General features: G+C 49.0%; 2 protein-coding genes across 4 annotated transcripts in view; one reads left to right on the forward strand and one right to left on the reverse strand.

The window, feature by feature from the left end:
• Positions 1–21,067, forward strand: part of WNT5B (Wnt family member 5B) — a 74,009-nt gene that overhangs the window by 25,721 nt on the left and 27,221 nt on the right. Inside the window, exon 1 of one of the 3 annotated variants that reach the window (XM_062616592.1) lies at positions 11,347–12,073. The exons of the other annotated variants lie outside the window; for them this stretch is intronic. Coding sequence (XP_062472576.1) covers positions 11,954–12,073 — 120 coding nt within the window. The 5' untranslated portion in view covers positions 11,347–11,953. Of the gene's footprint in view, positions 1–11,346; positions 12,074–21,067 lie in introns of those variants that run through there. 3 annotated transcript variants of the gene reach the window in all.
• On the reverse strand, positions 7,047–10,585 carry FBXL14 (F-box and leucine rich repeat protein 14). The gene has a single exon (XM_062616596.1). It carries the CDS (start codon positions 10,339–10,341, stop codon positions 9,139–9,141), a length of 1,203 nt encoding a protein of 400 aa, XP_062472580.1. The 5' UTR covers positions 10,342–10,585; the 3' UTR covers positions 7,047–9,138.

Below are 21,067 nucleotides of genomic sequence, written 5' to 3' on the forward strand. Positions count from 1 at the left end.
TTCCATCAAAAGGGGATTTTAGTAAAACCATTATAAGGGGCTTAGTCACAGAAAAGCAGTTGAGCTGAGACAGGGGTAGATTAGCTTTAACATGCTTGTTTTTGGCACCAGGGACAGAGTGGAAGATACACCCAGCCGCTCACATGCAGCCGCCCCCTGACTCGCTGACTCCCTGGCAGGTGTGTGCAGGAGATGATATCCCCCCATGTTGTCCCCATACTGATGTCCCCCCTTGAATTCTACATCCCAAACCAATGGAGGTGAGGAGAAAAGAGAGGGCAGCCCAGGCACGAGTCCTCGTGCCATGTGGTCTGTGTCTGCAACCAAGTGACAGTGACTTCTGGTTTCATCTTTGGTGTGGTCCGAATTTTTGCTAATGGACAGGTGCCTCTCAGGAGGGAAAACCATGAGGGGCAATAGCATTTGCAGCTGTAAGAGCCATGTACTGCCCATGCCTTTGATCCACATGGGTGGTCTGGGAGCATTGCTGCAGGGACAGTCCTGGTGACAATTTAGATAGAGCAGCTGGGAGAGCTGCAACCCGAGCTGTACCTGTTGTTGTGACAGACATTGGCCTTCAGGGCTGCCAGGGCGCCGCTTTTTGTCAGCTCTTCATTTGTTTTGTGAGGCTCGCTCTTGCTTGAAATAAAAACTGTGAGAGCTGAAGAGTCAGAACAGATAGGGATGGCTTGCGGGAGCGGTTCCTGCTGCCAGGAGCTCGTCCACAGCCGGCACTCATCCACCAGCGCTTCTGGGACTCTGAGTGGCAGAGCCTGGCGTGGGAAGTATAGGAAGATGTCCTCTGCACTTAGCGTTTCTCTGTCCCAACCCTTCCTCTCCAGGGCTACCGTAGGCTGGAATACTCATTTCAGTTTTTGCTGCTCTGAGTGGCAGAAGCCAGCAAGACTGGAGATGGGAGAGGTGGACACCAGGTGCTGTTTGGCCACTCAGGGATTTGGGACATAACCTCAGTCAAGTTGCTTCCACCTCTTTTTCCCCATTAGAGATGATAGTTCACTTTCTGATGTCTGTGTGTGTAATGAGCCATGCAGAAGCTAATTATTAATTCTAGTAAATTATCAGGTATAGCTGCTTCTGAAAAAGACACCATCGCTGTAACTGTGGCAGCAGTGTGACAAGTGGATAAAAAAAGCCCTGTTCAAGTTTAGGCGCTAAAAAAGACATGCATGTACAGTGCCAGGTAGCTTAATCTCTCCAGTGGTACCCTATGGATAACTGTGCCAACAACATAGCAAAGCACTGTACAACAAAACTGAAATAAAATAATCCAAGCATCGATTAAGTTTGATCCTCCTCCATTGCCATTCTCGCATTTGCATGCTTTAACAAAGCTGAAACAAAACTATTTCTTCGTGTCAAGCTATAGATGTCTAGAGATGTAGGCTTCAGGTAGTACTAAGTTTAAGATGGATGTTTTCCAGAAGGCGGCCAGTTCAGGATGGGGTGTGCTGGTCTTGCACAGTGATGGGGTGTGTTGACCACAAATGCAGCTATGCCAACTGTGGCTTCCTGTTTTGGTTTATGGTCCCTCGGGCCCCTTCACCACCATCTTGCACTGATGGTGGTGATGATGAGCAGCAACAGAGTTCATCATCTCTTTGTAACCTCGACCTAAGACATCCTGCACTGGTTCATGCCCACACAGCCGTCCAGGGTTGCTGATGAGGCCCTCTCTCCCATCCAGTTTCTCACTCAAAGCAACATACGTACCCTGCTGTGGACTTCCTGCAGGATAGCAACCCCCGTGAGACGTACTTTTAATTTATTAACGCGTGAAGTTTTAATTACTTAACGTGTGAGGCGTTGTGAGATGTCTTGGCCCGGGATGGGTCAACCCGTTGACCTTCCCCGGGGAGCAGGGCTCACGGCTCCCCGGAGAGGCGGCGGGTTGACCTGGTAGCCGGCGGGCGGCGGCACTCTGTGGGCAATGCTGCCGCCTAGCGGAGAGGTGCTGTACCTGCATGCGGAGCGCGGCCCGGGAGCGGCGGCGGCGGGAGGGGTGAAGGGAGGGAAGAAAGGAAGGAGAGCGAGCAGGCAGGCGGGGCGGGAGCCAGCGGGTCCCCGAAGGTGCTGCGAGGTGGGGAGAGAAATCAGGGGCTGCCGGTGGCTGTGCGGCTCCGGATGGAGGATGCAGATGAAGATGCTTCAGGCAACCCGTGCCAATGCAGAAACCCTACCAGCATCATAGGCAGTGTTCACTTTTCTGCCTTACTGTGTTGTCATCCGTTTTTACTGGGTGTTTGGTAGGCTAACAGCCTGAAAGATCTCGTTGTCTCCATCACCTTTGGACAACTTGCATAGGGATTGGTGGTACATAAGGTTGCTTTGGCCAAGCAGCTGGATATTTGCCAGAGCAGAGGTGGGTGTTGTATCCCAAGCAGTTCCGCAAGCCTGGGATACAGAGGAAACCAGTTCACCTGCAGCACAAGCAGTCTTATGGGACTTCTCTCAATCGTGCATCAAGTGGAGTTTATAGCACTGTAGGATGCACCTGATTCAGGCTGAAGCTGGGGTACCGGGTGTGCAATTGGGGCTGTCACAAAAGCAGATGATGGCAGGGTTTTATTGCTGCTGGGAGCTTGGCATTTTAGCTCACTGAAAAAGGAGAGGGGCTGCTGGCTGCAAAGCTGTGATTGGTGTGCCCATGTGATGCTGTCTGTACACCTTTGGTGTCAACCTATCAAGCCTGTTAAGCTGCTCAGGGGTTGTAAAGGTGGGACATTTTGGGAGAGAAAGAGGGGAAGGAGAGGGAGGAGGAGGATGAACCTCAGATAAAATTTGTTGTGTTTTTTTTTTTAAGCTGGGAGGGGAAATTGCTTCATCTTGAAATCACTAAACTGTTGTGCTCTAGGACACAAGGCTCAAAGGAAGGAAAATAACTAGGAGGAACTGCCCATTTCCCAAGTTAGTTTCTGTAGCAGAATAGTTTGGTTTATGTCTCAGTAACCCTCTCATGGGGAAATACTCAGGGCATGTGTCCAGGCCCTGGTATTAAACTTTTGACACCCTTTCCAAAACACACCTCAGATTTTAGGAAATATTTTAGGAAAATCCCATTTCCATTCATCTTTCTGTTGCAAGGACAGATGGGATTTGGATCTTTCAAAATCTTCATGGTGCTATTTCAGTTTGGGCTGCTATTGAGCATTTGGTAAATTTAATTAAAGAAGGGGGAGAAGCACTAGCATTCCAGCCAAATGTGGCTGGAGTCTCAGTTCTGGCATAGGAGCCCGATGAACCCTCTCCAGCTCTTTCTTTCGTGCAGCTTGGGGCTGGGGAATTGAGCAGGACAGCCTTGCTGGCTGGCTGAGGTAGGGAGTGTCGTGCAGCCCAGCCAGCAGCTCTGGCATGGGGCCTCGCCACTGTCCTGAGGGGTCCTCACATCCACCCCACGCCACCCAGCTGAGTTTATCCATTATCTTTTTTCCTCCACAGAAGGCACTGTTAAAGAGCTGCTGGCTAAAAGAGTGGGATTTAAGGTAGAGGAGGGCGAGAGAGAGAGAGAAAACAAAAAGGGGTCAACTTTGCTAGAAGCATCCTGCGTATGTACGTACGTGGTGAGGCTGCAGGATGTGAGGGACACCTACCCTTGAGCTGTTAATGGCAGCCTGTGCTAACCTCTAGCTTTGGTTCTAAAAACTTTTGGTGTCTTGGCCACCCAGGTCTCGTTTTAACTCTTCCCTGACTTCCAAAGGGCAGGTTCAGTAGTGAGCTCTGTAGTATCTAGCACAGAGATCACTTCTTGTCCTAGCACAGGCCCCAGGCGGTTTGCATGACAGCTGCCCCGTGACCCTGTTATTTATTATCGGGGAAACAAAGGACCCCAGAATCACCATGACAAACTGATTCAGTCAGACCCGCAGCATGGGGCAGCAAGGTATAAAATGTATAAATCTGCCATGCAGGGACCTCCTGTATGCTAGTCCCAGGGTGGTAGGACGCAGCTGGAGCCTTCTTTTCCTTCCCATTGCCCAGGGAGTGGAGCCAGACATCGGTTCTGGCCAGGGGAGCAGCTGCTGCAGCAGATCAGGGACCCGCACACACACAGAGGACTTTGCTGCAGCTTGTGAGCTGGTGTCCCCTGCCACTGCCCCTTGGTCTCCAGCCACCTCCTGTCCTGCCCAAGTCCCTTCATCCCCCCCTTTTGAATTGCTCCTGCTCTGCTCTGCTTTCTGCTGCCACCTCTTGAGCATGGCCCCTTTGCTCCCTAGAGCCACCCCTCTATAAAGCAGGTCCCTGGTTCATCCTCTGTGTCCTGGCTCATGTAGCTGTAGGCAGAGGACCGTACTGTCCCACCCGGCATGGCTGGAAACGCTGTCGCTGGGCGCAGCAGTGAAGGCTGGCGCCAATGCCACTGCTGGGGCACCACGGGCTTGTTGACACAGATGGGAGACTTCCAGCTCACTTCCAAATAGTAGTGGGTTTTGTTATGGTTTTCTACCCCAGTTGCCAACTGAGTCGTGTTCAAAAATTCAAGAGCGGCTGAAGAGTGAAAATTGAGTTTCCTTGTTACCCTGAGGAGTCACGTGGTAATTGGTCTATGGCTGTTGGCAAGGGATTATTTAAAAAACCCTTCTCTTTACTAGTAGACACGTGTTTGCCCAGCCCTGGGCTTGCTGGACAGGGAGGCCTGTGTCTGTGCCGGAGGAGGTGCTGTCATGCTGGGGCATGAGAGGGAGGCATGAGGAGCACTTGCTCCATCTGCGGGACCAGTCCAGGGTGTCTTAACACTGACATTCTGGGAGGCCTTGGTTTCAGCAGCTTCCTTTGTCTTGGATTCCCCTTAAAGAGTATGCTGGGCCATGTGGGCAATGCTTTTGGCTTGTTTTTAAGTGGAGAGTAGTTTGGGCAATTTTTTAACAAGGGGTGGGGAGGAATCCTATTTCTGATTACAGAACTTACGAGCACACACATTATATTTAGACATAGGTGTCCCACCATTATCCATGTGAACGTGAGGCTTAATAAGAGATGCCATTGTTGTTCAAATCCAGCAGAAACGAACCTACCTTATGAGAGGTTCATCATTCCTAAGCCCTGGCTGTAACTGTGGCCTACCCCAGGAACATTTACATTTTCAGCGGTAATGAGAACCTGATCTGGAATTCCTGTTGTTTATAACATTCATATATACATCCTCTTTTTAGGTCAAGAAGTTACTTTTTTCTTGACACGGTAAAGACAGACCCCACACCTCCCTCCAAGCAATGGAAGATGGATATAGCGTCAGGCTCAATTAGATCCAATTGCGGTGGCTTTCCCTATAGCAAACAATGCAGCTTTTGTGATGGACTCCCAGCAGAAAGCCTGGAAGTCTTGGAAAAAAGGGGAGGGGGAACCAACACATGCCCCGAAGTCCAAACCTTGAGATAGTCCAGGTCCTTGGGCTGTGAAGGAGATAGCATTTCTTTTTAAGAGGGATGGAGTTGGGCACTGTTTTCCCCTTTCCAAATGCGGCACTGACATAGAAGGGGTGAGGTAGTTAGAGCTGGCAGCAAAGAAGTATGCCCAGTCCAGCCTCAACCCAAAATACCTGTGGAAGCAGAGGCTAAGCCCCCGGGACACAGAGGGCATCCGACCCACCTGGAGCAGCACCGCAGCGAGTGCTGCTGGAGCAAGGTAGCGCGGGGGGAACAGAGTCGCCTGCTCAGCACTGGAAGTGCTTAAAATGCAAATGTAGAGGAACTTCAGACCATCCCCCTCCCTCCTCCTCGGCGTGGAGGAAAGCAGCTTAAATACAGCCAGGCCTGGAGAGGAATGTTAAAAAGAGGGGAAGAATCGCCCTCCTCCTTTCCATAGGGACCCGGCCCGGCCAGATTGAGTATGCATGACTGAGCAAGCAAGCAAGGACAGCTCCTCTTTTAACTTTCCTGAACAATGGCTCCGGCTTCTTCCACCATTTGGCATTCCGCCTCCTTGGAGGCAGGAAGGGGGCAGCGGGCTGAAGGAGCCCTGCCGCCGGGCTGGGTGAGACAGGCTTTGTCGCTGCCCTATAAACACTGCTTAAGCTCCATCTCCAACAATAAGAACCCCACATCGTGGAAGGCTAAAAAGGAGCCCACTGGGTTAAAAGTCATACATTGAGGAGAAAGATTATGGTATAGGACAAAGGGCACCTTAATGATTCAAACTTTTTTTTTTTTTAAAGATGTTCCCACTTCACTTCCTCTTTAATCTGTGCCTGGGCAGTGGAAACCGAAAACATTTCGGATTTCCCAGGTCCTCATGTGCTGGCAAGGGCAGAGTATTTGGTGGCTGTCACTCCTGGGAAATGTTTTTATTTGATGGGTCTTCCACCCAGGGTGGGCCTCAATTTAAATCTCGAAAAACCCCTTTGCTACCTACCTGGGGCTTTAAAAATACTAAGATACACAGCCTGTCTCCCCCTTCCCAAGCGTCTCCCTCTGCCACAGAGTACTTGATTCGGTTGCTAGCGAGCTTCAGGACTTGTGGTTTGTCTGACCTCAGACTGAGCTGATGCTTCACACCAATGGGCAGCTGAACTCTGCCTCTCCCCACAGATGCTCCGAGTGCCCTTGCAGACAAGTCTGGTCCTACCAAACCCCTTCCTTACAAACTCTTTGTGATGATGTTTCTCAGCATCTTGCACAGGAGGCACCAGGCTCTCTCCCTTCCTTTTCCTCCTCCATCACTCACTGGAAAGAGAGCAAGCAGCACCAAAGCCCAAGCTGCACAGCATACTTACCAGACCCAACAGATAGAGAGATAATAGGTACATGTCTTTAAAAAGCACAGACAACACAGATAAAGCTTTTTTTTTTTTTCAAAAACATACTTCATATTTCCTCTTTTATTATATAAATATGTTTAACCTTTTACTGTAAGAATATAAAATGTTTTAAGAGGATCTTTGTTATTTCTTTATACAAATTCACAAACAGTACAATTAATCCATAGGGGTCTCTGGGTTTGCGTTAACTCCATGGTCTGGCCTATTACTGTGGAGGATTTGAGATTTTGAACACATGAGGGCAAAAAAAAAAGCCGATAGTTTTCTTTAAAAAAAACAAAAACAAAAACCAGAAAAACTGCACTTACTCTTCTGCTTTAAAATAATAATGGAAAAAAAAAAAAAAAAGACCCAGCTCCATTTTATTGACAGAACAGAGATAAGACAGATGAACTTCAGTCTCCTCCCCTTCACACTGCAGCCTCAGGGCCTGTAGGCCAGCTCTGTTCCTCTCTACCTACAGACAGGAAGCCTGGCATGGCGACCTTTTGTAGGTGACTTGGGAGGGGAAAGCATTTGCATGTATCTCTATATATAATTATTAAAAAAAAACCCAAACAAACAAACTTGCATCTTACACATTTCTGTTAACAGAAGCCCAATCCTCAGCATGGGTTCTCACACGTTGTATGTCTGTCTAGAAGAGTAAAAATGCAGAAGCAGAGTTTGGGTCCCCAGTCCCCAATGAAGAGGGAAGGAGAGGCACAACCAGAATGTGAAGGTAGGACAAAGTAAGGTGATCTTAAAAACAAGAATTAAAAAGATAAAAAAAGGGGGGGCGGGGGGGGGTAAAATAGAAGAACAAACCCAAGGGGCATTATTCCAGTCTAGGCACAAAAATGTTTCAGTCTTAAAATCTCATTCCTGTAAGAATTCCAGGGCTTTTGAAGGGGGGGGGGGGGAAGTAACAAATTAAAACGAGGTAGCCAGACATCATATATATATTTATATATATAGAATATATTCAGCAGAAAAAAAAAGTACTTAAAAATCCACAAGAACAGCAACTTCATATGTCTTTAAAAATAAAACCATGTAAGAAAATGAATACTGTAAAGAGGAGAATGAGTGAGGAAAACTGGGATCAGTTACAGGACATAAGCAAGGGACAGATGGGAGAGTAAGAGGCTGTTTTTGTAGCTGTAATTTTTTTTATGCATTTCAAAATAAAAACAGGTCACAGTATCTCAAATGAAGCAGAAATGAAGCTGGAGATTCTTCCTAATGTCCCCTGGGTAGAGGGGTAGCTAGCCACCCCTTCTACCCACTCACCCCAACCCAAAGAGGAATGGATATGTAGTTGGATATGTCTATCCCTGTTGCCAAGAAAAAGGAAGGGAGAAAAAGAGAGAATGATGAAAGGTAAAATGAGCCTGGTGACTCTGTGTCCCCCAGTGCATGGGAAGGCTTAAGAAACTGGAGTCCATGTCCAGTCCCCACAGAGACAGGAGAAGGAGGATATGGTATCTTCATCTCCAGGAGAGATACGGGGAGAGAGAATGGAGTGCCTAGGCTTTTCCATTAACCATAGTGCAGGGTGACACAGAAACATACAGACAAAAGGAGAGGCTATAGCTATGCCTAATCTCAGTGCAGTGGAGAACTGGAATTGTGGAAGGTTGTATCCACCCACAGCAGAGAATAACATGGAACTGGAGATTGAAAACAGATTTTTGAAAAACAAAAAATAATATTAAAAAAAAATATCAATGTACCTAGGGAGCAGTATTTCTGTTACAATTCCCAGCTGACAGGGGAGGGGCAAGCGCAGAGGTGGAATGGTTATTTTACCAAAAGCTGTGTCTGTGCCCAGTGCAGGATGGCTGGGTGGCTGAGTACATAAGTGTAGCTAGGAAGCCTTTCCTGCTGTTGTTGTTCCCATCTCCATTCCCACTCTCCTTTATATAAACAAAAAATAATCTATTCTGAACACATGGCAGAAAAAGGATCTTTCTTTATCCATCCTTAGTGCACGAGGGGATGGAATCAGGGAGTGGGGATAAAGAGGGGTGTCTCTAGCCCCAGTGCATTCTACCTCTTCTGCAGGGAAGGATGCTGTGGGGGAGGGGGGGAGCTCTGTCTCCCCAGTGTAGAGCTGGAGGCATGACCTGGAAAAAGGATAGGTGCTTTCTCTCTCTCCTCCTGCCCCCCGCCCCCCCTTCCTCCTCCAGAGCAAGGGTAGGTAGGCAGCACAGAAGGGCTAAGGATATACTCTCTTTCTCTACGTTCCTCTGGTGCCAGGGTGCGTGGGTAGCATGGCTCTGTGCGTGCCCCTCTCTCTCTTTCTCTCCTCCATTGCAGCAGTCAGTCACTCAGTCAGTGAGTCCCTCCAGAAGAGATGGAGGTCTCGGGGCACCCCCCTGCTCTCACCTGACCTTCTCGCTCTCAGTCATTTCCCAAAGTCCCAGGTTGAGCACCTTGAGGCAGGGCAGCTGGGTGATGCGCTCCAAGCCCCGCTTGGTAATGCGGGTGCAGCCATAGAGATCAATGCCCGTGAGCTGGCTGAGGTGTTCGGCGATGAGCTCCAGGCCCTTGTCAGTGATGCGGACGCACTGGCCGATGTTGAGGGTGCGGAGCCCGTGCATCTGTCGCACCATGCGGTTGATGCCCTCATCGCTAATGTGGCAGGAGCAGAGGGAGAGAGAGCGCAGCCCATCCAGGCCCTGTGCGATGTAGGCTAGGCTCTGGTCCCCCACCTTGTCGCAGAAGGAGACGTCGAGGCCGGACAGCCGCAGGCTGCCCATGGCCAGATGCATGATGCCCGTGTCACTGATGTTGTCACAAGAGCGCAGGTTGAGGCTGCGCAGGCTGCTCATGTGCGACAGGTGCAGCAGCCCCGCGTCCGAGATGCCCCCACAGAAGCTGAGGTTGAGCTGGCGGAGGCGGCCCAGCCCGCGGGCCAGGTGCTTTAGCGAGAGGTCGCTGAGCTTTTGGCAGTCCTGCAGCGTGAGCTGCTCCAGGCCCAGACAGCCCTCTGCCGCGCTGCGCGTCATGCCCGCCAGGTGCCCGATGCCCACGTCGGAGAGGTGCCGGCAGGAGCGCAGGTTGAGGCTCTTGAGGCGCTGCAGGCCCCAGGCAATGAGGAGGAGCCCGGTGTTGGTGATGTTGCTGCAGCCCCCCAGCTCGAGCACCTCGAGGCCCTTGAGGTACTGGGCGATGCGTCCCAGGCTGCTGTCCGTGATCTGCTTGCAGAGGCTCAGGTTGAGCGAGCGCAGGGAGCTGATCTCCGCCACGAAGGCGTGGCCCAGCCCGTTGTCGGTGAGGTTGTAGCAGCCGCTGAGGTTGAGGCTCTCGATGTCCGCCATGCCCTGGATCACGTAGCTCAGGCTGCGCCGCAGCGACAGGATCTGCACCCGCCGGATGCCCCGCGCCGCCAGGCTGGGGAAGAGCGAGGGGTTGGCGCGGCGCAGGTGCAGCTTGGCCTCCACGCCCCGCCACACCGAGCGGTGGTAGGCGGCGTCCCGCCAGGCCGTGCACACCTGCGCCGCGCGGCCCTTGTCCCGCACCTCCAGGTACCCGAAGATCATGGCCAGCAGCTCGGGGAACAGGCACGAGATGTGCGTTTCCATCGCACGCCCGCGCCCGGCCGCCCCCGCCGGCGCCGCGCTCCTCCTCGCCGCCGGGCCCGGCCCGCTTCCGTTCGGGGCCCGCCCGCCTTCCGCTCTGCTCCGCGCCGTACCGCGCTCCTCCTCGCCGCCGCCGCCCCTCACATCGCCGGCCCGGTCCGGGCGGCGCGGCCCGGCCCGGCCCGCGGGAGACGCTGCTGCGCGACCGCCGGCCCGGCCCCAAGCCCTGCGGCCGCCGCTGCTTCTACCGCCGCGCCAGGCGGGCCGCCCCGCTGTTGCCGCCGCGCTGCTGCCGCCGCGCCGCCCCGTGCCGCATCGTGCCGCCTCCCGGCAGGCGGGCGGGTGCGCCCCGGCGGCGGTGGCGGTCCCTGCTCTCCGTCCCTGGTGCCGGCCGCCGAGCCCCACCGCCTCCCTTTGTCTCCGCGCTGCCGCTGCTCACAGCCCGCGGCCCCGGGCCGCCCACATCCCGCTGAGGCGAGAAGCCAGCGAGGGCAGGGAGTCGCGCCGGCCCGGCCCGGCCCGCCCCGCCGCCGGTACCGACTCCTCCGCTCCAGGCCCGGCCGCCGCCGGCCGCCTGCTCCGCTCCGCCGCGCGCCGCTCGCTGCTGGGCCCCGGCGCCGCGCTCCGGCCGGGCGGGAGGGGGAGGAGGCGCGGCGAGGCGGGGGGGGAAGGAGGAGGGAGGGAGGGAGGGGGAGAGAGAGAGACGAGGCGGCGCGGGGCCGGGCCTGGCAGCGGCAGCGCCACTTCCCCCGTCGTTCCCCCTTGTCACCCCCCCCGCGCCGCTTGCGCAATGGTACGATCCGGAACACTCCGAGCCGTCGCCCTGGAAACAGCGCGGCCCATTCGCTGCGCTCCGCCGTTAACCGTTGCTGCGCCGCGGCGGCACCCCGCTGCCCGCCGGGGCTGCCTGCAGAGAGCGGGCCTCCGCCCAAGGCACCCACCGAGCGCCGGCGGAGCACGTAGCTAGCGCCCTTCCCGCCCTGTCGGTGTAGAGAAGCCGTGGTTGGGCGCTGCCTTGTCACCCTCGGACGCCTCGTCCCCTCCTGGGCGAGGGATGCCCCGCAGATGGCAGCCCCGCGTCAGCCAGCCCCGCACCACGGTCCAGCCAGGGCACCCCGCTTCAGGCTTCCTGCCTCACCCACTCCCCAAGAACCCATGGTGGTGTTGGGGTTTGCGAAGGGCCGGCTGGTGAACAAATCCCGCAGCAGTCTGGGGAGCCCGGCGAGGAGGAACACTGGCTCATGATGCTGCACAGTAGGAGAGGCGGGAAGCAGGCTGTGGCCTTGCTTGTGCCCTTCAGAGTGCAGGCTGTTGTGATCTGTGGCTTGGCCTTTAGACCATGTGATGGCCCTGAGGACCAGTATTTGGGAACATCCTGTCTAGGCATCCCTCCCGGAGAGATAGAAGCATGGCTGTAGATAGCTTGCGTATGTGGGTAACCATCAAGGTTGCTAGACCTCCGGGCAGACCATTTTAGGGACTCTGCAATGGAAAATGGAAAAAAAATCTGAAAATGGCTTTCAGCTAATGGTCTCATTTAACTAGCTCTGAAAACAGCTGAAATACTCATGTAAACCAGGCAATTTCCATTGATTTCCAGCAATTTCAAGACAGAATGTTTGAGATTCCCATTTTCTATGTGTCTGTAGCCTTGTGTAATGGTAACTGTGCATGTTTCAACACTGGGAAGTGTTGCAGCAGTGTTAAAAATGGATTAAGTTCTACCAGAGATCAGGTAAGGCTTTTCTAAACAGTTTCAAAGAGCAGGACTGCCTTTCTGTGCCAAAATAATGTTCACATTTGTTCAACACAACAGTCTGCATTTTTAATACAGTTTGGATTACTAAAATTCTATCAAAATCATCGTAGTTACTGATGTGTTTTCTGTAGTGAGGTTTTCATTAACCTGAAGGAATAGGCTCTATTTTAATCATAATCTAAATTTATCTGCTACAGAAACACCCATGGCTCCATCTTCATGTACAGATTCTGCATTTGTAGACTCTGTTGACTACTTAGAGGTTAAATGCTTATATTTCGCTCTGCTTTTTTATTTCCCTTCTAACTGTAAGTGGGAGGCAAGGCAAGTTGAAGGGCTCTGAGGCCCTGGTCCTGCAATGAGATCCCTGTGCATATAAGCATCACTCTCGACATCAGGCTGTGGTTTGGCACCACAGGAAAGCAAGCAGTACAGCTCCTATTATTGGCTCAAAAATGGGGTGGCCGCGTGATGTGAAGCGCTGACCTGGTGGTATTCATTCACTCTGCCTGCTTGAGTTAATTCAAGGAGTTTTTGACAGGTTAACTTTTTACTAGCAGACTTTATGCTGGATCAGGTGTCACTGTACACAACTCCAGCCAGATCAGGTATCGTCTGCACCCTTGCGCCTGGCATACAGCCAGCATAAGATTGGCGTTGGCTCCATATTGCGCGCTCTGGCTCATTCAGCAGAAGCATGATCATGTGCCTTGGCCTGATCCCGATCAAATCTGTACTCCTGGGTGATACAGCAATGTGTAGACCTGGTTTTAATGATTGTGGAGCTGTAACCACACAGATGCTGTATTGGGGTGCTACCCAGTATGAATTATCTTTATTTAGTTTTGTGCTGTCAGGGGGAGATGGTTAACCATTGGGTTCATAAGAAAAAGATTAGAGACAAAAGATTTTGCTGAGCAGCCATGCTGCAGATCTGCTATGCTCAGAGCAGTCATAGAGCATCGCAACTGAAAAGGAGAATTTCCATGAAGTGAGGAGTGGGTGAAAGGTGTGACATCTCACAGGCTGCATTGACTTGCCTCGTGCTTTGCTGAAGACAGCAGGATTGCTTACAAGCCCAAGTCCGGTAGACATCAGGCAGCGTGTGAAAGGAATGTGGTACAAAGGTGGTGTTGGTGTATCTCAGTGATTACTCATAACTGGCAAAGCTACAAGCAAGTTATACAAGTCATTCTGAGAGAGTGCTAATGAAGTCTTTTACCATATTATCCCAAATTCGACTGCAGAATCTTAGCCATGGAAATAATGTGGTATTTCCTCTCTCTAAGCCTTTCACCTTCAAACCACGCTTGAGGGGGAATGAGGAAAGGCGTGCTCTTTAAGGCATAAAAGCTTACCTGAAATACTTTATGTCTTAGCACGTTGTGTCTGTAATGCCTGTTATGTGTAATATGCAAAGGTTAGGAGCAGATGAAGCATTTTCTGGAGACCCTGAAGTCCACTTTCTTATGTATTACATACTTTGCGTGTCTGTGCTGCCTTGTGAACAAGGAAGATATGCAGGTTAAATGGAACAGCCCTGGAATTTGGACTCAGAATTCTAATATACCATGGGGCTGTTTTTTTTTGTTTTTTTTGGGGGGGGGGACACGTAAATTATTTTTTAGCAGATTTTTGTCACTCGCTTTTTGTAAGTGACAGATGTTTGGAAATAGAGGTTTAGAAAGACAAAGTAAAAGCACATGAAAAGAGCCAATTTATCACATAGTTGCTCTGTTGACTTTGTGTTTCCAGCAGTAAGGAAACATGTGCCATGTTTTTCATGATCTCATATGGTATAAATAGGAGGTGGTAATCACCATGCGATAAACCGATAAACTGCATTTTATTAAAAATCCCTGCCTGCCTTCTGTATGCTCTGATGGCTGCTCTGTCCCCTCTGGAACCATCTCTAGCATTCCAGCCCCTTGAGCAGCTCCCAACAGCCCTTTTCTCTTTTTGAAAGCACTTGCCAGATAAATGTTTTGTTCTTTTTTTTTCCCCGCAATTACACTGGTGTTCAGCAGAGGCTGGGCAGTTTTGCTTGGCAGGGGTTCAGGAGGAGCCACGTAACTCATTTGTTTGTGGCTTCTGTGATTGGAAATAATTTGTGCTGATAAAGCTGCACCATCATCTGTCCTTTATCTTTCATTGCATAGCTAGGCATAACATCCATCCACCAGGTCTCCTCTCAGTCTGTCCCTATTTTTCTTCTCAAATTGCAGGGTAACTTTTGGCTCAAATTAATCATTTAAGAGATAACAAATACAGAGTCGTCCTCTAGTCAACCTTGTCTTCTGCCACTCTTCTCCTTGTGCTTTCTGCAGTTTCACACCTTCAGCCATGGAATGGAAATTTGCCCACAGGAATCTTCTTGGCCTTTGGTTTCTTCTTACCTTGCCTTCTCTTGTGCCCAGAATGGACAACCCCTCCCACTGCCTCACCTGGCTGCGCTGTCGCACGTCCCAGAGCCTGGGAGATGAGAGGCAGCTTTATCTGACGGAGCAGACAAGCAGCTCAGGTTTATGTGCTCAACTCATGGTTAAGATGATCAAAGGGATACAGGGGAGGTAGGAGCCCAACGGGGTCCTCATACATGCAGGCAGCTTTGGAGATCTGAGCTTTCATTTTAAATGGTGGTGTTTTACTTCCCACCTTTGAAAAAAAGCAAAAGGCATAGGTGGCCTCAGCCTCCCTCATCTGTTGCAGCAGCTGCAGGCTGGTGCCTTTTGGGGTGCAGCCTAACACAATCCGTAAGCTAATTTCCTGTGACTGGCTGATGTTGGGTTTCAGTCCCTTTGTCCAGTCCACCACTACATTACTTCTGAGTTTAAAGCATTTCCCCACAGTCAACGCTGTAGTGAGGAAATTTCTCCTCTCCAAAGAAATGGATCTGGTTTAATGAGTAGTTCAGCTTACACCGTTTTGGGACTGGTTCAAGTTCTGTCGGCCACACTCGAGGGGGCTTGAATTGGTCTTCACAAATTGCCTTCCAGACCCTCTTCATCAGATTGGAAGCATGCCCACAAAAAATCGGCTAACTCCAGTATAAACCATGGTCTTAAATGGGGTTTAAAGGTGGTTTAGTGGGACTTCTTTAAAGTCAATTTGGGGAACATTTTTTGTGATGAATGAGACCCAAATGGTCCTTTTGTATTGCTGACACCTAAGCCACCATGTATCTGACATGGCTCAGCAAAATAAGGATGCCAGCTTGTCATGGAGACAGTGTGGTGCTCACCAGCATTTCATTTCACACTGAGTTGACTTCTGACTCCTACTGTAGACATTTTCTTAGCAAGGTGTCAGAGAACCTGTGCTGGGGTGTGTTAGAGGTTCCTTTCCTTTCTTGACTGTAAAGCAAAGAAGATCCCCTAGAACCCTTCTGTGAATTCAACAGCTAATTACATGACAAAGATCTCTGTTAAGAGTTACGCATTTAGATTTGTACAGAACAGATTTGTAGTATGCATATTTTAGATACATAAGCATATATACATATCTATGTACATGCATACACACATACATAAATCAGGATAGGGCTGTTAAGTGAATGGGTTCCCTTTGCAATTCATGTTGGTCATGATCTGTTTTTTTTTGATCAGAGATGATAAAATCTAACTAGTCAGCAGGTTATGTCAGTGTCTCACCACCCTAAGAATTCTTCACTATGAGGTAGTGAGGCATGGGAACAGGTTGCTCAGAGAAGCTGTGACTGCCCCATCCCTGGAAGTGTTCCAAGGCCAGGTTGGATGGGGCTTTGAGCAACCTGGTCTAGTGGAAGGTGTGATTGTAACACCAGGATCCTCTCGCGTGCAGAGCTTTGTTGTGGAGATTAGGTCCCTATGAAGCTTTCCTTAAAAATAAAAAAACTTGTACTTTGCAGGTGTCATATCTCCAGTAGGTGCTACACAAGACTCCATTTTAGGATTACGTGGTTTATCCCGCACAAAGTAATTCTGATTTGCTATGTGTTTCCTGCTGTCAGGATTTCTTATTCAAATGCAGTGTTCTGTGAACATGTGGTTAGGCGCTGGTGCAAAATGCAGAGCTGACGTTGCAGTGCAGACTCCAGCTCTATATTTAAGCCTTTGGGATTTGGACATTTTCTTCAGGTTTTGATTGTCAGTCTATAGCTGAACAAGGATATAACTATGCTGATATGAGGTGGAATGGTTGGAGTATGGAAGGTCTGGATTATATTCCCAGTTTTGCCATTAAAGTGGTCAGTAACTGTTGCTGCTGTTACAGATTGAAGCAAGCATAAATAAAAGGATTGCTTGAAGAACCAAAATAATACATTATGGTCCAGGCAACTGCACTTGAATGCCATGTACCTATCATGTATGTCTCGTCTGCTCTTATGGGACAGGACTGTCTGGTGGTTAGAGCCACGACCTGGGCCCCTGGCTGCAGGCAATTCTCTGACTGACATGCATGTCACGCCCCTTGTAGCTTACATGAAGCTCAGTCCTCAGTGGTTAAAAATCATCAAAGGGAAAGTGCTCTGAAAGGGCAGCATGTAAAATCTCAAACCTCAGCGCTTGCAGTTCATTGTATTGGGTGCTATTTTAAGTGTTGAGCTTTGTTATTTCTTTATTAGCAGCACCAAGGAAGATCAAGATGGCAGAAAATATCTGATGTAATCGTTATTATTAAAAGCAGTAGCACAAAAACAAAGGGACCTTTCAGGTAGTAATCGCTTTCATAAGCCATTCCTCGGGATTGAACTCTGAGACCTCTACAACTCAATCTAAAAGGGGCAGCCCCTGCAGTCACAGCAGAAACGTGTGTCTGACATGCTGTATGGTACCTGTTTTACAGCAGCAGGTTTGTGAAATCTTCCCCTGTAGCAGCTGTTTAGTCCAAAACCCAGCAGAGATGGCCAGACACTGTGTATTGCTCTGTTGACAGCCAGCACATTCCGTCTGGAATGGAGGAGATGTTCTGGCCCTTGGCTGAGGTTGGAGAAGCATGGGTGCAGCCTCCCTTATGCCACAGGGTTCCATGCAGTCAGAGCAGATGTAGCAGTACTGGCCAGCTTGCAAGTAAGGGTTATTTGGCTATCAGGGAAGCTTCTTGCTTGTACCTCTCTATCAGAAGCTCCAAGGAAGAAAAGGCATGGATACCTGAGTTTGTCCCTCTCCAGTCAAGCTTTGCATGGGGCCACAGGAGCAAGCTCCAGGAGCAGGTAATTCATATATTCTTGTGAGAGGTAACCTCACAACAAGGTAACTGCATTGTGGGCAGAGTACAAATGTAGCTGTGTGGTTCTTAAAACACACATTTTTGTACCCATGGATTACTGTGGCATTACTTTTAACTAGTAATTACTGCCTTTCTGGACTGTGGCCACCAGCACATTTTCAGGTAGTAAATAGCATTCTAAAATTGGCAGTTCACAAGAACTGGACAAAGTTATGTCACCTGCTCTGCGAGCATCAGCTTCAAAGTAAGTTCTTAGAGGAAAATGGAAAAATAGGGCAGTAATGTTTTGGAAACATGCTGTGAAATTCAGAGTCACAGTTAGAGCCCTTCACAAACTGTGGGTGAGAGTTACAAAATACAGTATTGCATGAAAGGTGGGATAAAGATATGAAATACAATTCTATGCATGATGGAGGATTTCCATTAGTTCTGGCCAAGGAAGGTTACTTTAACAATTTGTTCCTAAAAGTGTGCAGAAACTATTGGTGTTAAATTTCTGTGATTTTCTGAGAGGTATCTGCTGCAATTTCAGTGGATGCACAGAGAAGTGGGAGCGAAAGGATGTATCTCTCAGAAACTGCTTTGATTCTTGCTTCTGTTCTTGGGTATGTGTGGACACTCTAAAACTTCATTCAAACTGCGAAATTCACCAACACGTTATCTCCCTGTGCCTGACAAAAAGCTTGAAAAGCCTCTCTGAAAATGGGGGGGTAAAATTAAGGGCAGACATAGACAGGGTGGGAAGAAGGCCCAGAGTTCACCGTGTTGGAGGTGGAAGTATAAATAGGTAAAACAAGATCTGCGTTTTATGCTAGTTCTTTCAACTTGTTTCTATACCATTCAGAAAAAACACAATAATCATTTACCTATGGTATAAGGTAAATGAAGCTCCTGTGTGACCAGGCCCTGTCATGTACAATGAGAACACAGCTTTCTGTAATCCACATGGTTCCCAATTTTATAAGAAATGTGTGTGCATAGGGAAACGTAAGCTAGAAATACTGCTTTTCCTTCTTCCCCCCCCCCCAGCATACATGCTGATTAAATTATGTGGAAAAGCCGCTTTCTTTCCACTATTTCACTCCTGAGATCCAGTATTTTCCTAGCCTTGTCAGTGTTGTTGTTCCACACTTTTTGCCAGCAATCCTGGTCTGTATTCTTATGTTCTGTTTGGAACAGTGAATCCTTTTGTAAGATTATTCCTTGATGCCCTGGAGCAGGAAACAAACCCCAAAATCCTAAGATGTACTGAAAGCTGTGAAACTATTTATAGAACAGGAATGGTTGCCAGGATGTGAGAAACAACAGGTAACTGAATAATACTCCTTTGCATATATGTAGCACCTCTCCTTTGGCAAAATGAGAGCTCTGTGTAATCATGTAATACTTGCAGCTTCTCAGCACTTTGGGTTGCTTTAGCCCTGTTGTATGTGTGGTGAAACCGAGCCCCAAAAGGTGCCTTCTGTATGGATGGGAGGTTAGTACCCGCGGCTCAACTGTTTTTGAAACCCTGGCTGTTTGAGCTCAGGCGGTCTCACGCTAGGTGCCCAGAAGTATAGGCATGAAATCAGTTTTTGGAAACTTAGGGCTGAATGACTTTCCAGTGTCACATGCTGGGTTTGTTGCAGGGCCAGGAATACAGCCCAGATCTCCTGGCTCCCTACCCACTGCCTGAAAGGCAAGGCCAGTCCTCAGCTCCGTTTCAGGGGATCCTAGAAAACACTGGCATTTTAGCAAGTCAGCTGGCAACTTCACTATGTTTTGTTTAGAATGGTTCACATTCTTCCATCTAATTCCCACACTGAAAATTTTCAGCTTCCTATTTTCCCTGAGCTGTTCCAGCAAGACATACTGAATATGCAGATGTGATGGCACACATTCACACACGTGCTTTTCCTGAAGCAACCCCTTAAAGTTTGTTCTGGATGTTTGTTTTATTCTAGTTCCTCTAATCCCCAAAGTGACATTAAACAGATTTTTTTGTTCAACCTTTGCATGAAACAGTCTCTCTCCCTTTATTTGTAAGGATATGTGGTTTTAGTTACATTTTGTTTTATTCCTTTGTGCATGGAGGAGATACTGTGTAAATGAAAACATATTGTAATTATTACACACCACGCACATATGTCTTCTCAGACATCTCCTGTACATACATTCTCTGCAATGTATTTTTGAACATGCGCATCACTATGTTTTCAAACCCATTTGTATAATAACTGCTTTCACTCTATGAGTGTTCAAACATAGGGGCTGTTCACTCAGAGTCTTGGAAATACATCTCAAAGGCAACTGAAATTGTGACCGAGAGCAGGAATAGGAGCTGGGAGGCTTGGTACCCATTTCCTAGTGATGAATCTGTCAGTACAACACAGGCACTGGGCTTCACAGATGAACTACACACTGTCAGCGTGAGTGAAGTAAAGACAATGAAAAAGCTGGCTTCTGCTTCAAGTGAGGAAGTTGTTTTGCTGGAACAGCATAAATCCTTAATAGGATTTCTTGCTTTCCTTGCAATACAGAAAATTGAGTAATTCCTTCGTTCCCCCTACACCTTGCCCACTGCAGGGACAGATGCATATATCCTCACACAGTGGCTTTCTGTGGTGCTCACCTGCAAGCCAGCATGCAAGACAACACTCACATAACCATTCTGTGCAACGCAGCATGCTTCACTCACCTGCAACACAAGCAGTCGTTACCTTCTCTACCGATACACTATGTTTGCAGGACAAACATTTTTCACTGCAAGAACTTTGTCCAAAAAAGCCAAGATTGCATTCCTGATACACAGTTATTCCACCCTTATGTACAGCTGTTCCACCTACAGGAACTCCCTAGTTCTGTCTGGTCAACTGTATTGCCAGTTCTGTCAGTACTGTATTGCCAGAAAGAATAAGTATGATCCATGTAATGGGGGAAAATGTCTCTGGTGCTGTAGATGTCCTTTTGGATGGTACATAGAATAGATAATTTTAATTTTCTGTGTTTGAGTGGCAGTTAGAAGAACTCACTTTCTCCCATTGGGTACATGTTTTCCCTTTACTTCAAGGGAAGAATGAAAACATTTCTTTGAAATAAAGCTGTCTCCTATAGACTGTTCTCTTGTGTTTGGTAAGTTCTGCCTGAGGTATTACTGTGAACATGGACTTAATAATAGCTGTATATGCAAGTTTCCACTGAAGGATCTTTAAATGCATAGAGCCTGTAACGTATCACAGCATCTACAGGCAAGATCATAATATGGTCATGAAATATTTTACCTCCCCTGGCAGATGAAGAAACTGAATTTCAAGGTCTCAGTTAAAACCCAAACGAGATGGCTAAGTAAGTCGGCAGTGCTGGGAAGACAAGGTCCTGACCTAAGCCCTTGCTGTAATCATCAGACACAGCACCTTGCCTAGATCAGCAGGGCTCCAGACGAAGTCACCGCAGCAGGGACTGTTTGTGCCAAATCGTCAGCTTTGTACGTGATCCTTGCTGGAAATGCCAGTGCTGTGCAATTTAACTGCCACATGTTATATGGCCAAAAAGTACCATTAGCATAAAGGTGTGATGCAGCCTCAGTGACTGGGGAGGGGAGGCAGGCTGTGCCTGAAGGGTGTCTGACCCAGTGTCCACCCTGTGGTAAAGTGTGGCCACAGAAGAGGATTTTAGCTTCTGTCTTACAAGGTCTGGTTGTTCCTGAGGAGAATGCCCTTCCCTCTGACATGCTAGCTCATGATCTTATACATGCCTGAATTTTCACCAGGAATGAGAATCATA

Source organism: Pezoporus occidentalis, unplaced genomic scaffold (genome assembly GCF_034315485.1).
Source record: "Pezoporus occidentalis ecotype Australia unplaced genomic scaffold, CSIRO_AGI_Poc_V1 ctg19, whole genome shotgun sequence".
Classification (NCBI taxonomy): domain Eukaryota; kingdom Metazoa; phylum Chordata; class Aves; order Psittaciformes; family Psittacidae; genus Pezoporus; species Pezoporus occidentalis.

Coding starts and splice junctions, on each gene's coding strand:
- FBXL14 (XM_062616596.1), bottom strand. CDS start 10,341: ATGGAAACGCACATCTCGTGCCTGTTCCCCGAGCTGCTGGCCATGATC.